The sequence below is a fragment of the Rhinolophus sinicus genome, chromosome 17, assembly GCF_057876585.1.
Source record: "Rhinolophus sinicus isolate RSI-liver-muscle chromosome 17, RSI-T2T, whole genome shotgun sequence".
NCBI lineage: Eukaryota > Metazoa > Chordata > Mammalia > Chiroptera > Rhinolophidae > Rhinolophus > Rhinolophus sinicus.
The window spans coordinates 47,594,439-47,612,503 of record NC_142517.1 but is presented as its reverse complement, the minus strand read 5'-3'; the positions used below and the strand labels follow the sequence as shown (position 1 = coordinate 47,612,503).

General features: G+C 40.2%; 1 protein-coding gene across 15 annotated transcripts in view; it reads left to right on the top strand.

Moving 5' to 3' along the window:
• Positions 1-18,065, top strand: part of MCF2L2 (MCF.2 cell line derived transforming sequence-like 2) — a 210,309-nt gene that overhangs the window by 73,003 nt on the left and 119,241 nt on the right. For 12 of the 15 annotated variants that reach the window (XR_012494951.2, XR_012494952.2, XR_012494953.2 and 9 more), the window contains 4 exons: positions 3,513-3,662; positions 15,641-15,765; positions 16,380-16,494; positions 16,931-17,050. Coding sequence is in view for 12 of the 15 variants with exons in the window: in XM_088793935.1 (XP_088650061.1) it covers positions 3,513-3,662; positions 15,641-15,765; positions 16,380-16,494; positions 16,931-17,050 (510 nt within the window). In the remaining 3 variants the exon portion in view is untranslated. The remainder of the gene's footprint in view (positions 1-3,512; positions 3,663-15,640; positions 15,766-16,379; positions 16,495-16,930; positions 17,051-18,065) is intronic. The other 3 variants (XM_088793938.1, XM_074328544.2, XM_088793936.1) reach the window with 2 other exon arrangements.

The following is an 18,065-nucleotide window of genomic DNA, read 5'->3' as shown; positions in this document are numbered from 1 at the left end:
TTCCCAAAACCTAGAGGAAGGCCCATGAATGGGGCAAGAACCCTTTAAACTTCTCATCAGTTTTACCATAATAATGGTGATTCCAAGAAAATTTTGCTACAAACACAAACAACAACAACAACAAAAAATGGAATGTGAAATTCTTCACAAACATATAATTCTAAATTAGCTTAAACCTGAAAGTTACAGAGGAAAGCTAATGCAGAACACCATACCTGAGTGTGATGAGGGTCGTTCCGGGATGCAATTTCTTTAAATCATACGAGTATAAAACATGGAACCTGGAGTACTTCTAGGCTTTCTTTCTTTGCTTGCAAGACTTTTAATACATTGCTTTAAAAAATCAAAAGAATTTACTATCCCACCAGCCATAGTGGGCTAGCCAACTCTCCCTTTTGCTCTGATTTCTCTTCCAGTCCTTTCTTTTATTATGTTGTTCATGTTTTTCAAGTTGCCTCAGATCTTTTTTATTTTTTGAAATAACACACATTTGCAACAAATAAAGAAGAAAACTAATGCACTTTGACCCCAAAGACAAAAATAGTTCTTTAAGAACTTAGAGAAGTTAAGAAGATTGCGGTCATGAAATTGATTATTTAAAGACTTGACATGAGCAGACATGTACACACATCCCCTCTTCCCCCAGGCCTAGTTTGTATCCATGGTTTGTGTTTGTGCATGTGCTATACATATTATTGTAAACTTTAAAAAACACAAGTAGTGTTGAAACATCAGAGATACTCTTTGTGTATCTTTTGCATGTTTTATGTATATATTTTGTATATGCACATATAATTAGAAATACATATTCACACATATACATACTCTTACATGTTGTGAATGTATAGAACTTTTTTTTTTTGGTAGTAGTGTGCTTTCTGGGTGTCAGATCTTTGAGACTCATACAAAGTTAGAACTGAAAAGAACCTTAAAGATCATTTATTTCAATCACCTTATTATAGATAAGGAAACTGACTTTCAAAGTGCAGAGGTGACTTATCCACGGCCATATAGTCAAGTAGGGGCAGAGCCAAGACTAAGGCCAAGCTCTTTTTCATCACCCCATCAGGATAAGGTCCTCTGTGCCACTTCCAAGGTGATTATTCACTACTCACACACATGGAATCAAGTTAATTTGTTAATAGGCCCCTCCATAGAAAGTCTCTGGCTTTCCTCTACTTCCAGGGTAATATTTGCAGGACTCACACTTGACTCACCGAGATATTACTATTCTTGTTATTACACATGTGTGGTACTTTACTGTGTCCAAGATCCTTTCACATTTGCTATTACTTTTGGCCCTCAGAAAAACCCTGCAAAAACAGAGCAAGCATTATCCCTATATTTCAAATGAGAACACTGGGACTCAGAGGCATTATATACCTTACCCAAGATCCCACAGTAGAAACGATTAGAATCGGGACTCTAATTTAAGTCTTCAGCTCTCAAAGCCAAGATCTTTCATTGATCTAGATTTAAATCTAGTTTTATTAAGTCTAGTTTTGCTGCCAAGAGATGATGTAGCATAGTGCTTCAGAGAGCCAGCCCTGAGCCAGATCACCCAGGTGCAATTCCAGTTCTGCCACTTATTTTTGGTGTGATTTTGAGGAAGTTACTTAACCTCAATGTGCATCAGTTTCCTCATCTACAGAATGTGAGGTAGTGATAAGAATAACACCTAATTGAGACGCATCATAAGAGATAGTACATGTGAAGCTAAATACTGAATAACCTCATATTTTCTTATAATTCCCTGATAAATTGGATTTTTATATGTTATTTATCATAGGCTATTAGTGAATGCAGTTGAAAGTATCTTATATGGATGTTAGATTATGTGAAACTAATAATACTGATAAACTTGAAAGAACGATTTTTATAAAAGTTAGTGTTTGACTTTCCAGGCCTAAAGATTGTTGCTATGTCAAAACAAACTCACAGATACAGAGAACAAATTGATAGTTGCAAGATGAGAGGAGGTTTGAGGGGAAGGGTGAAATGGGGAAGGGATTAAGGAGTACAAATTGGCAGTTATAAAAATAGTCACAGGGATGTAAAGTACAGCCTAAGAAATATAGTCAATAAATAATATTGTAATAATTATGTGTGGTGTTAGATGGGTACTAGACTTATCATGATCACTTCCTAAGGTATGTAAATGTCTAATCACTGTGTGGTACACCTGAAACTAATATAATATTATATGTAAACTATAATTGAAAAATAAAAAACTTAAAAAAATAAAAGATTGTGGCTTTATCAGTACTTGTGCTAGTAGGGGAGACTCCATCCACAGCAATGTTTCAAGTATGAAAATGGTGTAGAGAAAACCGGGTTTAGACAGTAAGGGGAAGTGTGCCGTGCTCTGGAAGCCTTATTATGCCCACCTGAGCTCTGGCCTCTGGCATAAAGAAAGGCCACCACGGATCTGGCACGTTCTTTATGATGTGTGTTTAGATTTTTAGAAATGTTCTCCGATGATGCAGGAACAGACGTAACTGTCCCAAATGAAAATTAGGTTTGGCCTCTTTGCTCCTACTATTCATCCATTCAGCGTTTATGGGCCACCTACCTCTGTGCCACGTGTAGTTCCGTGCCCTGGGGGAACAGAGATGAAGGTAATATTGTGCTGGCCCTCCAGGGCTAAAATTGTCTCAGAAGCAGAAGGAAGTGGGTGAGGCTGTGCCATTCCACTCAAAAGCAGAGTGGAATGATTTGGGGACTCTGAAAAGCCATTCACCTTCTGATGGTCACTGTCACTTTTTCTAGGCAAGGCCACATGTTTCCTAAAGCACCCTGCTGAAATGCAGGTATCTCACAAGGATATTAGCTGCAAAGTCACTAACCCATTGGCAGAGTAGGGTCCTTAAGTGGAAGGGAACGCAGAACAAGGTCAATTTTTGTAAAGGAGAAGAGAGAAAGAGGTCCCCGACCTTTCCCCACGTGTGACAGAAATGACTCTTAAAGGTCACTACTGACTTAATCACTGCTTTCATCTTTTTCCTCAGTGTCATATCCTCTCAGCCACATTTGACAAGCTTCTTAGAGATGCCAGGAAGCCTGGCTGTGCGTGTGCACGGACGGGGAGGGTAGAGTACAGTGTAGGAGAGAAAGAAAGGTTTATTAGAGAGGGGTAGGTGGCGCTGCCCTGTTTAGCATTTTACCGTGTTAATCCTGGGTCAGATTTAATGTTAGGTCTCCTTAGGATCACGAACAATGCTTTGAAATGGAAAGAGCTGACCCTGTTTGAATCCTATCTGCCTTCCTGCCTCACTGCCCAAGTAACATGATCTTGGGCAAGTCATTTGACCTTTTGGAGTTCCTGTTTCTATAAAATGGAGATAAAATACCTCCCACTCTGGATCGTTGAGATGATAGGCAAACGTATAGCACCAAGTATGATGCATGGCCCCTTGCAGGTGCTCAGTAGCTAGTTCTACTGTCCTTCCACTGAGAAAGCATGTTGGCAAATGTTGATCCCTCCACATTACTATGATTGTCTGACCTTCCAGGCCATCGAAAACTTTGCCTTGACATTGAAAACCACTGCCCGGATGCTTCAGACGTTTGGGGCCTGCCTGGCCACGACGGAGTTGCCCAGAGGCGTGCCGTCCACTGAAGAGCTTCTCGTGTCCCACACAAGGCAGTGGGACAAGCTGCAGGTGAGTGGTCAGTGGCCTCTCACAGTCCAGCCTCTGTGCCAGCAGATGGTCAGCCTCCTGGCGAGAGCCGGGAGAAGTATTCAGTCCTTTTCTTCCCTCTTCTCCCGTGACTTGGCAGCCGCTGATCGTCTTCAACCTTCCAGACAGACAGTACATGAAGAGAAAAATCTCTTGAGTCTGGGAGGTACATGTAAAAGAATTGCAATGAAGACCTGTGAGAAGCATGCCAGCAAAGGGAAACTCATTCTGGCCTTGTGTGCTGGCAAAATGAGCTGTGGGAGCATCCCTTCAAGGGCAGCATGCCTAGGATCCGCTAAGGACAGAACAAGATACAATGGCTGAAATTGTAGGGAGAGCAGAAAGTCAGTTGGCTTTTGAAGCATAAGCTTTTCTGTGGCTGTTGTAAAATTGGGGGCAGACTAATAAGCTGACATATTGCTTCACTTTCTCAGGGACGTGTCTTTTTATTTGGGGACTAATCTGAGAAAGAAGACTATGAAAGGTGCTTTGAACTGGGTTTAAGTAGAAGCACCTATTAAATGACTCATAAAAGCACGTCGAAACTGCTTTTATGAGTTGCTGAGAAGGGAGCTTGGCAGGTTCTTTAGGTCACGCAATAAAAGGAAGTCTCCCTGGGGCTGACTGGATGGGGTGTCAGTCCCCTTCTGCCTCCAGAAACACAAACAGATGGAATCCATTTTTTCACAAAAGACAAGAACTGAAGAGGGCTGCAAACTGAGGCTTCGAAGGTTGATACATCTTAGCATTATATGTATTCTTGCTGCAAGGAGTTTGAGAAGAGCTGCACTCTTATCTGTGACCCAAAATTTGAAAAAATGCTTGCTAGGCATTTGATTTGTTCATTTATTCAACATGTATTGACTACCCACATACCTGGGAAACAAACAAAAAATGCAAACTCAAGGAACACATAGTTTATTTAGGGGAATCTCAGAGTCTAGTAGTTGAGGAAAATTAATTCTTCCATGTGTCAGGGAGCTCTGTTTAATTCTTTCTTTAAGGAGCTTGATATTGAAAAAGAGTTCAAAATATATTCCTAAAGTGACTCTGAGTTACCAAAAGATCTGGATTGGAGCTGTGAAAACCTGAAAGCATCCTGGAAATTTTCCCTAGAAATGTCTCTCAGAAGTTTGATCCTTTTCTTTGCTAAATATATGGCCCAAGTTCACCTCCCATGATTCTCGGAAGAGATGGCATGGGTTGCAGAAGACCAGGTGTAGGGTGCCTCTGAGAAGTTTGCCAGAAAAGGGCTGGCGGTCCAGGCCCACAGGTCACAGACCACAGGAGCCTGCAAAGTGGTCCGTTAGTCCGTGGGAGCGGCACTGAGCACGCCAAACATAACAGGAGAGCTCTGTGCACGGAGCTCCTGGCCTAGGCGTGTCAGCGTGCTCCCTGCCTCGTTCCAAGGAGGGTTTGGAGAGGAACAGAGCAGAAGCACTGAGACGACAACGTGGTCAATCAGGGAGGTCTCTGGGGAAAAGGCAAAATATTTTGGATGTTAGATGAGGACACGTATCTGAGAGATGAAACCAGCTAGTGAGGTCCTGCTGCACGGTGCAGTGAGGGTTCCCAGGAAGGGCGGATGAGTGGGTGTTCTGTCACTTCTACACAAGCAAAGGGTTCCACGGAGGGAAAGGGCCACTCTCCAAGATGGAACAAGGTCATTTTCTTGGGCATGGTGACAAGCTGTTATTGGTATGAAAACATACAACGCTGCACAAAGAAGGCTAAAAGTTCGCTCAGATTATGTAGTGGAGTAACTTTGTAGAATAATTTGCGGTATTGTCTGACATCTATAAGAAATAACTTCATACTCTAATTATCTTATCTCAATTTGGTTCAACACCCATATCTAGCCAGTAAGACAAGTGAAAGGAATTTAGGAGATTTCATTTAAGTAGCCATTTAGTAAGAAAATAAATGCAAACTCTTGCATAAACAAAACTGTTATACTTGCATTTATATTCCACACATCTCCAAAATCATGGAGAAGACCTATGAGTATAACTATTTTAAGATAAAATTCTCAAAGAGTTTAATTTGTCCAAGTGTCTACCTTGATTAAGTTTTACCTGGATTAAAATATAATTTTGTCTTTATTTTGCCAAGTAATATTAACATCCTTTTAAAGACAAGACAGGGTGTTAAAGCCTTTTGTTATTACTAATTATTGGCCTAACACAAATTTGATTTCTTTGTCCCTTATATATTAGAAGCAAAAACACCAAAATCATTTAGAGTTACATTTTTTTTTCCATCCAAAAATGCTTTAAAGAGAGAAAGGGTTTATATTTTTAAAAGAAATACATTTAAACTTTTATTAAAAACTTAGTAACTTTTGTGGTTATTTATACACATTTTATTTTATTCTTGTTAGAGTATATTACTTACCTTTTAACCAAAATTTCTATAACTAATTAAATTTTTTTTCCATTTGGAAAAAAACCTTTTCCAACTGAACAACCAATGTAAGATTAATTCCTCAGATCAGTGAATTTTTAAATTTATTTAAATATCTATAGAAGTTACAGGGTATGATTTATGGCTTTCTCCCACCCTGGAAAGTTTTTGTCTAAATAGCACAGCATTAAGAAATTTGGCTTAATATCTTGATTTCCTTTCTCCTGGGGATCTTTGAGACCCCTTATTTTAGATCCACATAAGCACCCAGTTGCCTCTACAATCAACCAATCAGAGTAGGAGAGTCATCGAATTTGAGAACTTTTACAGCCCTGTCTCATTTGCTAATGCTTTATGGAATTAGAATAATTCTAATTTATTTATTCTGACTTCTTCAAAATTATCTTCCAAAAGAATCTCTTCTCTTTTGGCCACACTGGTGTATCAAACCAATCTGTTTATGAATAAAAAAATTTCAGCACATTCACAGCAAAAAATTTCATAAACATTCACAGAAAGTTTGATTCAAACTTTCAAGCCAATTTATGACTTTAAAGAAGGCTCCTCTCTAGAAGCATAAATTCCTTTTCCTAAGGCTGAATGATAAGTTGGCTCTTAACCCATGTTTATAGTCATAGAGTACTCCCAGTTTCAGTATATGTCATTTTCTGTTCAATCAGATTGTAAGCACTTGGGCTTCATGCTAAGATTTGAAACCTTATTTTCTCTTGATTTCGCTATACCATCTGAGGGACAGAAAGGAAGAGAGAGAGACTTGTATACACACGCAGCTTTGGCCTGCTCTGGGAGAAGCCAACATCCTGTGAGTCCAGACAAGCACATACAACTCAGCACACTTATCCCATCTCTGCATATACTTTTCACACACAGATGGAGAGTTAGAGCACATATTCAGAGCATGTTCATACAGGTGTCCCAAATTCTTCAGCCTATGGGATCCTTCTCCAAGGAGAGCTCCCATTTCCTGAGGAAAGGTAACTTGACACATGATAGGCCATCTCTCAGTTTACAAGCAGTATGGTAGCACTCATCTTCTGCCTGTCTGTATAAAGAGAAGAAACCTACCAAAACTCCTGTGACTTTGTACAGATGTTCCCAGAAGAAGGTCCCTAAGCTATTCCATGAGTGCTGGCAGTACAAAAATTAAATGCCCAAAATGATTAAGGATGTTTTCTCTTCATGGGAACTGAAGCTGCTTAAGATCCTTTGGCCATGGGACAACTGGATATCCACATGGAAAAGAAGGAAATTGGATGCTTACTTCACACCATATATAAAAATTAACTCAAAATTAATCAAAGAACTAAATGTAAATTCTAAAACTATGAAACTCTTAGGTGAAAATATAGATGTAATCTTCATAACCTTAGATTAGGCAATGGTTTCTTAGATACGACACCAAAAGTATAAGCAACCGAAGAAAAAACAAATAAATCAAACATTATCAAAATTAAGAACCGCTGTGTTTCAAAGGGCACTATCAAGAAGGTGAAAAGACAACCCACAGAATGAGAGAAAATACTTGCCAATCATATATCTGATAAGAGTCTAGTACCCAGAACATACGAGTAAAAATGACTCTTACAACTCAATATAAAAAGACAAGAAACCCAGTTAAAAAATGGGCAAAGTATTTGAATAGACCTATCTCTGAAGAAGATATACAAATGGCAATTAAGCACATGAGAATATGTGCAATATCATTAGTCATTAGAGAAATGCAAATCAAAACTACAGTGATATATCCACTAGAGTGGCGATCATAAAGAAGATGGGTAATCGCAAGTGTTGGTAAGGATGTGACGAAATATGAATCCGCATACACTGCAGATAGGAATGTAAACTGTCTGGTAAGTCCTCAAAAAGTTAAATATAGTTACCGTATGACCAGCATTTCTGCTTCTAGATATATACACAAGAGAATTGAAACATATACTTCACACAAAAACATACAGGAGCCTTTTTCATCACACTCCAAAAGCGGAAACAATCTACATGTCCAACTTATGAATGGATAAACAAAATGTTGTGTATCCATACAAAGGAATCTTACTCAGCTACAGAAAGGAATGAAGTACTGAAACATGCTACAACGTGAAGTGAAAGAAGCAGACACAAAAAGCTACGTATTGTATGACTCAATTTATAGGAAATGTTGAGAACAGGCAAATCCATTGAGAAAGCAGGTAGAGGAGAGGTTGCCAGAGGCTGGGAAGAGGGTGAAATGGAGGACTGCTAATAGGTATGGGTTTCTTTTGGGGGGAAACGAAAATGTTTTGGAAGAAAAACATGGAATGATATACTTTAAAAGGGTAAATTTTAAGGTATATAAGTTATATCTCAGTTGAAAACAAGACAAGCCCCTCAGACTCTAAGAGTACAATAAAATAACTATGCATGTTATGTTCTTTTCTTATCCTATTTATAAAGGCCCTGCAGACTTTCTTTCCTAGCAAAAAGCTCGTCCCATTGTTTTATTTCCTGCTGGTTTTAGAAGCAGTTCACAGAAGCAGACAGTCTCCCTCCTAATCCTCAAAGGGGGTGATTCTCACCTTTTGTCTGGTCTTCTTTAGGCAAGAAACAGTGTTGGCCTTCTGCTCGTAGATAGTCTAGTCAACTGTACCATACGTTCATTTAAAGGGAGTAAGACTCTCAGTTTTGTTGTTGTTGTTGTTGTTGTTGTTAAAATACGAAGTTTAACAGAGCTGTGCGCCTTTTCTCATCATGCAAGGGGAGAGAGGAAAGTGCCAGTGGTCCTTAAATCATGTGATAGAGTAATCTCCACAAATAGGAATACTGCTTAGTATTCAGTATTTGTTCTATTCAGTATTCATTCCATTTTGTATTCAGAGATTACAATTCCATCAATATTACCAGGGCAACAAACAATCGAGAAAATAATCAGAATTAAAAGTTATTTTCGTAGGCCCTAGAAATAATTTTATAGTCTTAGAAATTTTTTAAGACCCCTTTGTTCAAACTCTGCTTTTCAGAGAACGTAAGTTAGAAGTGAATTGGGACACAGGTATCACTCTTGCACAGGAAGATAAAATTGGTATTCTTACGAATATTTTCAATGTTAATACCTTAACAAATCAGTGTTTTGAACTAGTTTTGTGCCACAGGAAGCTCTCTCTCCGTAGTTTCTGAGGACAGGGGACATCTCATGTTTTTCAGGGACTTCTTGTTTTCTAACTTATGAAGCCTTGCATTTTAAAGGCCAGATTCTGGAATTCATTAGTTAGCATGATAAACAAAGTAGAACAGTAGAGCTAACATTTAGTGGCAGAAATGGGGTAAGTAATAGAAGTGAAATAAGGAATATAAAGCATTAATCATTCATGTATTCTTTAGGCTCTGATTCATCCCTTTCCTTCCTACCCCACCTCCACCCCCAGGGCATGACACAGGCGAGCACAATGCTTGGCATATAATAATAGGTCTTTATAAATACATTTTGAATGAATGTCCAAATTCATTCTTACCTTTGCCTTGGGAAAGAATTCTTCCAGAAAATTTAAATTCTTTTGAGCCTGACATAGTCCCCCTTGCCCTGTTCAGTGGGTCTTCTTCTGAACCAATTGCTTTTTCCCATAATGATAGAACCATAATGATGAGTACACACTGGGACAGCCATATCCATTGTTAAAAGAGTTAAATATTTACATCCCTTGAGTGCCCCACTCCATTTCCCTGGCCCATTTTCCTGGGACCCACAAGATCTCGTCAGTAGTCTAACCCAGGTGCAACTAAAGGGTTAGCACCTGGACCACAGTTGGTGTCATGATTGCTTCAGCATTGCATCTGCCATCTGTGCTGACTGGCCAGTGCCTGCTCTGTACAGGTGTTCAATATTTTGAGCTGTTACTACTGTGGACAAGGGCAAATTCCATTTTGGGGCTGAGCAACTTACCTTTGTATTTTTCAAGTATTATAGTTGCTCAAACTTTCCCTGTGTTTATGGCACATTTTGGTGACCCTGCTGAAGTTGACCATGTGGTGTAGTCCCAAAGCAGTAATCAAGTCGCGATTTTCCTTTGTATTTTTTTTAACCACGTGAAGGGGATACACAATGTATGACATCACTTACTAAGATTCACATTCCCTCTCTCACACACTTTTCCTCACACTCTGCAGCCTTTTGTGTGTGTTTCTCTTTCAAGCTTCCCTAGCAATATGCTTCTTTTTGGCCCCTCCATCTTTCCTCCCAACTCTGCATCACACACACACACACACACACACACACACACACACACACACACACTATATATATATATATATATATATATATATATATATATATATATATATATATATATATAATATTTTTTTATTATAATGGCTAATGCCAGAATACTGCTGTAATGCTGGAAGCTCAGGGGCAGTTAAGAAACTGAGTGACAAAAGCCAGGACCCTTTCTAGTGAGTAAGAAGAAGAAGGAAAAGCTAAGAGCATTTACTAATGAGTGCTTTCCCGCCCCTGTCATATCTTTTTTGTCTTTATCCTATACTTTCTGTAACCTGATTACTTTCAAGCCATTATTAATTCATCCAACTTACAAATATTTAATGAACATTGATGAGGTAAGAAGAAATGTGGCCGATACCTAGAATGGAAAAGAAGGGATATGTCCAGTTCCCAGGCAGGAATACCAGCCAAGTGGCTGACATGTGGCGTTACCTGGAGTGAACAGAGCCACAGGGGGTATCCAAAGATTTTGAGGGGCTAAATCGGAGAAGTCAAATCTATCACGAGGCTGGATATGGATAATGGAAGCTTTCAAGGGGGTGAATACTGGCGTGGGGTGGGATCCAAAGAGCAAAGGCATGAGGTTGAGAGGGACAGATTTCAGTATGAACAGAGTGGAGAGTATAAAATTCCGCGGGGAGTGAGCTGGAGGCTCTGTGAAGACTGGAGGTGGCCGGGGTAGGTAAAGGAGATTCAGTGTTCATGTGCGTGGAGGGGGTTGTTTGGTAACTATGGGACTCTTCTAACTCCCAGGGCATACCCAGCCATCATTCTGTGTTATCCAGGAACCAAACCCAGAACTCCCGGCAGCAAAATTCTAGGTCAGGCTCTGCTTCTTTTGCCTTGCCTTATGGTTAACATAAGATGTTAACCCTGCACTGTGTGAGTAGAGGACTAGAGCTACTGGATTTGGAAGGAGGTAGCCTGACATCTTCCCCAATTGAAAAGCTCTAAGTCAGTCTCTATGTAAAAACAGCAGAATAGAATTGCTTTGGAAGTAGGAATCTTTCCATGTCAAACTGAAACTGTTGCCCATCTCAGCCAAACTTCAATAATTGAATAAGGCCACACTTTGGGAGTAGGTGGAAGGAGAGGCAGGTTTTTTGACAAGATCAGATGAAGTTGTTTTCATGGTCAGCTAGCAATTATTACATTATTATTGCATGGCAGTTTCTAGCATGTAACATTCAATCTGTCTTTTCTTTTTTAAGATTTTGATTAAAATATAGATAGCATACAATATTATATTAGTTTCAGGGGTATGCCACAGTTATTCAACATTTATATACCTAAAGAAGTGATCACCAGTATAAGTCCATTAACCATCTGACACCGTGCTATCCACGCTATCACAGTATTATTGACTATATCCCCTATGCTATATGTTCTATTCCCATGATTTATTTGTTTTATACCTGGAAATTTGAACCTCTTATTCCCCTTCACCTTCTGCCCCTTAAAAAAAAGTTTTCCATTACAGTTGACATTCCATATTATTTTATATTAATTTCAGGTATACAGCATAGTGGTTAGACATTTATATAATTTAAGAAGTGGTCTTCCTGACTAGTCTAGTTCCCACCTGTCACTATACATAGTTATTACTGTTTTATTGACTATATTCCCTATGCTTTACTTTACGTCCCCATGGCTCTTTGTAACTACCAATTTGTACTTCTTAATCCCTTCATCTTTTTCACTCTGTCCCCCAACTCCCTACCCATCTATCACCCCAATAAATCTAGTACTCATCTGACATCATATATAGTTATTACAATATTATTGACTATATCCCTTATGCTGTACCCTACATCCTTATGACTACTGTGTAACAACCAATTTGTACTTCTTAATCCCTTCCCCTTTTTCACCCACCCCCACACTACCCCTCCCATCTGGCAACCATCAAAATGTTCTCTGTATCTATGAGTTTGTTTCCATTTTGTTTGTTTTGTTTTTTAGATTCCACATATAAGCAAAATCACATTGCACCTATCTTGCTCTCTCTGACATAGTCCACTCAGCACAATTTCCTCCAGGTCCATCCATGCCGCCACAGATGACAAAACCCATTCCCTTCCATGGCCGAGTAATATCCCTCTGTATAAATGTAACATCTCCTCTTTATCCATTCATCCATCAACGGACACCCAGGCTGCCTCCACATCTTGGCCATTGTAAACAATGCTGCAATGAACATATGGACGCACACGTCCCCTCAAAGTAGTGTTTTGGGTTTCTTCAGATAAATACCACCCCCTGCCCCCAGAAGTGGGATTACTGGGTTCTTCTTTGTTTCTTGTTATAGCCTTTGTTTTAAAGTCTCTTTCTCTAGTATAAGTATTGTTACCCCAGCTTTTTTTTCATTTCCATTTTCATGAAATATCTTTATCCACCCCTTTAAATTCAAATGTGTGTCTTTCAATCGAAGTGAGTCTGATAAGCAGCATATGTAAAGGTCTTGTTTTCTTATTCATTCAGCCACTCTGTTTTGATTGTAGCATGTAATCCATTTACATTGAAAGTAATTGTTGGTAGATGTGTAGTTAATGCCATTTTATTATTCATATTTTTTATTTTATTTTATTTTATCTTAAAGAAGTCCCTCTAACATTCCTTGTAATATTGGTTTGTTGGTGATGAGCTCCTTTAGCTTTTTCTCATCTGGGAATCTCTATCTGTCCTTGATTCTAAGTGATAGCTTTGCTGGGTAGAGTAATCTTGGTAGTATGTCCTTGCTTTTCATCACTGAATATCTTGTCACTCCCTTCTGGCCTGCAAAGTTTCTGTTGAGAAATTAGCTGACAGTCTTATGGGAGTTCTCTTGTTGGTAACTAACTACTTTTCTCTTGCTGCTTATAAGATTCTTTCTTTGTCTTTAACCTTTGGCATTTTAATTATGATGTGTCTTGGTGTGGGCCTGTTTGGGTTCATCCTCTTTGGGACTCTACACTTCCTGGGCTTGTATATTTATTTCCCTTGTTGGGTTAGGGAAATCTTCCTTCATTATTTCTTCAAATAGGTTTTCAATTAATTGCTTTCTCTCTTCTCCTTCTGGTGCCCATATGATGCAAATGTTAGTATGCTTGCTGTATTCCCAGAGGCCCCTTAAACTATCCTCATTGTTTTCTCTTCTTTTTATCTTTCTTTTGGTTCTGTTTGGGTATTTTCTACTACCTTATCTTCTAAATTGCTTATTCAATCCTCTGCTTCATCTAATCTACTGTTGATTTCCTCTGTGTTCTTCATTTCAGTTATGGTATTCTTTATTTCCGACTGGTTCTTTTTTATGTTTTCTATCTCTATTTTTATGTTTCCTTCCTCTTTCTTCTGCCTGAGATCATTGAGCGTCCTTATAATCTGAGTTTTAAACTCTGCACCTGGTAGGTTGCTTGTCTCCATTTTGTTTAGTTCTTTTGCTGGAGTTTTGTTCTGTTCTTTCATTTGGGACATGCTTCTTTATCTCCCAATTTTGGCTGCCTCTCTGTGTTTGTTTCTGTATATTACGTAGAACTGCTACCAGTCTTAGTAGAGTGGCTTTATGTAGTAGGTGTCCTGTGAGGCCCAGTGGCACAGTCTCCCTGGTCATCAGAGTTGGGTGCTCCAGGTAGGTTGTGTGTGCCCTCCTATTGCAGTTGAGCCTTGGTTTCTGTTTGCACATCATTTGGAGGGATTGACCCTTGGGCTGATTGGTTGTGGGGACTGGCCATGACGACAGTGGAGGAGCTGTGGTGCAGGGGCTGACCCTATACAACAGAATTCACTTTAGCAGGGCTCTGGTGCCTGCCCAGCCTGCCCTTTGGCTGTGCTGTCCTTGGAGGTTGCTGGGTAATACTCTGGCTCGGTCTGAAGCTGACCACTGGGCATGCCCGCCTGGGGGTCTCCTTGGAGAGGCCCTGCCACAGGACAAGTTCAGCCATAGTCTGTGCCCTGCCCAAGGACACCTGGCATGAGCCATAAAGCAATCCACAGATGGCCACCACCTGAGCTGGTCTTGAAGGTGCCTTGAGAGGCCAAACCACAAACTGAGGCCAGCTGTGTCTAGTGCCAGGCTTGGCGCTGCTCGGCAAGATGTACAAGACACACCAAAGCGAGGTGCTCCTTGTTTGGGTATTGTGAACCTTTGAGAGATTTTAGGAAAGTCTGCAGCATGAGCCAAGGAAGGTCATTTGTATGGATAAGCTACTGGAAAGGGCCTCTGGTGCCCAAAAGTTGGGTGGGGCAGGGTCTCGGAATCACCAGGGCAGGGTGAATGAATGGTCTTAGACAGGTTGATGGAGATTCACATATTGTATATGGCAGCCACCTGTGTCTGCATGCTGGGAGAGGGCAGGCTCAACAAAGGAACAATATCTTCTTCCAGCTCCTCCATCCAGGAGAAAGCTTCCCCTCCAGACCTCACTCTGAAGCTGGACAACTCAGTTCCTACCCATATGTCTCTGGCATCTTATGAGCTGCTGCCCCAGTGCTGGGGCTTAGAGCAAGTGAGTCCATCAGCGAGTATGTTCATGTGCAGACCCTTTAAGAGGATCATCTGGGATGTAGCCATCTTCCCTCTCACTCAGCCACAATCTGTGCTGGTTTTCACAGCCAGATGGGGACTTCTCTCCCAGCACCAGAACCCTGGGCTGGGAAGCCTGATGTGGGGCTGGGACCCTTTGCTCCTCTAGGGGGTCCTCTGCAGCCGAGATGTCCCTTCCAATTTTTAATGGTCACATGTTTGTGTGGGACCAGCTCATTTTGCATCTCTGCCCCTCCTACCAGTATCGAAGTGGCCTCTTCTGTATGTCCTTAGTTGTAGGGCTTTGGTTCAGCTAGACTTCTGGTGATTCTGAATGATGGTTCTGTAGTTTAGTTGTAATTTTGATATTGTTGTGAGAGGAGGTAATTTACTCCACCATCTTGACCAGAAACCCCAATATCTGTCATTTTCTTATTTCTGGTCACTATCTTGGATTAGGACCAGCTTTTGTTAACTAATTTTGCTTTTAATTTACAACAGCAGCTTAAGATACACACAAAATTTAACAGTTGTTGCTTTTGAGAGGGAAAGTAGATGGGCTGGGGACAAAAGACTTTCTTATTCCAATATATGCCCTTTTGTATATTTTGAATTTTGTATCATGTGAGATACAAAAGTTAACTAATTTTATAAAGCTGCAGCTTGACTTTTTATAGCATTTAAATTCCTAAATGAAAGATATCTACCATTCCCCTTACCCCAAATCTACCAAGAATTTTCTTTCATTAATTCCTTATAAGAGAGACTGTATTTTCCTTTCTCTAGGAAGAGCTGAAATTACTTGAAAAGCAAGGGGCCACATTGTTGTCATGCATTCAAGAACCAGCAACCAAAAATTCCACCAGTAAACTCAATCCCAATGAACTTGAGAATGTAGCTACCATGGAAAGGTGAGTGAAGGTGGAATATGCTTTTTTTTTTTTTTTTTAGGAGAGAACAGCACTAGATGATCTGAAACAACCAAGGATAGAATAGAACAGCAGCTATTGGGTCTTGGTAGGGTCAAGAAAGAATAATATTAGAAACAACAAAGGAAAGTAGATGATACTCATCTGGCATTCAGCTACAGAGATGTTTTTATGAGAAAGCCATTCCCTTCTCTTTTGAGATGGTGTCATCCCAGGATTTCAAGGGAGATGGAAGTATTGGTTGAGTTTCATTTCCAAATAACAGTTTGGCTGGGTGCTGTGCTTTGCACACTTGTCAAAGAAAAGAAACGAAGGTAAGGTTACCAGGGGTATGTTTTAAAGCACAGCAGCGGCAGCTGAAGTGAAGTTTCTGCCTAGCACTGAGGGTGTCCTGATTGAAAACAGAAAATATGAGAACCAGCTGAACCGTGAGAAAGTCCTAGGTAACAAAGACTTTCACAATAAAGCCATTGCCACAATTTATAACAGTGACTCAAAACACAGATGTTACATAGATGTTATCTCCATAAGCCTATACAGACTCCTGTGGAAACGAATATTAACAACAATGTCACTTTCTCATTCTTTCTTGACAGGTTACTAGGTCAATTGGATGAAACCGAAAAAGCCTTTAGTCAGTTTTGGTCCAAGCATCACCTGAAGCTTAACCAATGCCTACAACTACAGCACTTTGAGTACAACTTTTGTGAGGTGTTATTTTCTTGTTTAATAGAACTTCCTTTTATGGTTCAGTGAGTTACAGGTCTCTTTTCCACCTTGAACTCTGGGCGTCCCTCCTCTTCCTAATCCAGCCCTGTCCTTAAATCCTTCTTCCTCACAGACATTCTCTTGTCACTTTTTTCAGTGGGGTAGCAATGTTCTAGAATCCCATTTTCCTGTTGGCATATGTGGTATTTGGATAATGGTTTCTCTTCCTTCTTGATTGATAATCTGTTGGATATAGGTTTAATATTCCATCTACAAGTGTCTCAGCACCCACCCTCCCCCAACTGACTCTAAAAGCCAATGAGCTGTAATATATATACATTTGTCCTGAATCGTTTTTGGGTTTTCAAGTATAGCAAACCTCTACCTCCAGATGGGTGTTCATTGGCTTATTTCTGGACTATTCTAATGTGTCTTATAGGTTAAGCTTGCCCTGGACAACTTGTTGGCAGAGCAAGCAGAGTTTACAGACATTGGAGACAGTGTGATGTGTGTGGAACAACTTCTTAAGGAACACAAAAAACTGGAAGAAAAAGGCCAGGTTTGTTGTTTGTTTGTTTTTTTGTTTTTTTGGTGTTTTTGTGGACTGGGAAGGTCGTTGCTGTGGACAGTGACAGATCATGGCCATTCATTGTCGGAAGGTTGCCAAAGGACATAGGAATGCCCAAACCCTGCCCTTTCAGTCACCCCAGGTCCTTAAGGTGATGTGCACATTACGAATGATGAGGAAGAATGCCTGCAGTGCAGAGTTCTGTGAAGGCTTCCAGAGCACCTGGTTGAGGCTGGAGGTTCAGGTGAGATGAGAGGCCTGGGTGGCCCTGCCCCCTGTCGGGGTGGCAGCCCAGTGGAGGAGCAGCAGGGGGGAAGACCACAATGGCCACATTACCCCCTAGGCTGGATGTGGAGTCAGGGGATGGAGGTTGGTTAAGGACAGGAAACCAGAAAAAACACACACACCAAAAAACCAGTTTTATAACAAGCATGATGGTCAAAAGGGGGAAACGGGTCCTCATTAGTTCTGTTGGCAATACAGAGTTGGCAATGCTTTCGCCATTCTCATGCCCCAAGAGTTGTAAATATCAAATTTGTCAAAGAACGCATGTTTCACAATTCTCATGCCAGAATTACAGAGTTTTCCAGATCTGCACACAGGTCAGCACTTAGGATGGATTCTGTTCTAAGTCCTTATAAATGTTGCTTTATTACCAGTTAAGAAAGCCCAGTCATCTTTTTCCAGAGAAGTTTCTTTGTGCTTTTCTTTAGGTTCTTTATGTGTTTGTCTCTTGGGGACCAAGTACTCTACGGTTAGCCTTTCCTTCTGAGCTAATCTAGAGAGAGGCACGTTTCCTAAATAGTAACTTTTTTAGTACTAGAGGTTTGCTTTTCAATGTGTGATCCTCTGGTTAGTAACATAGGTGTTATCTGAGTGAGAACTTGTTAGAAATACAAACTTTCTGGCCCCACCTCAGAATCAGAATCTATATTTTAATAAGATCCCCAGGTGATTGACTTGCACATTATAGTTAGAGACATATTCCCCTAAAGAATAGTAACAA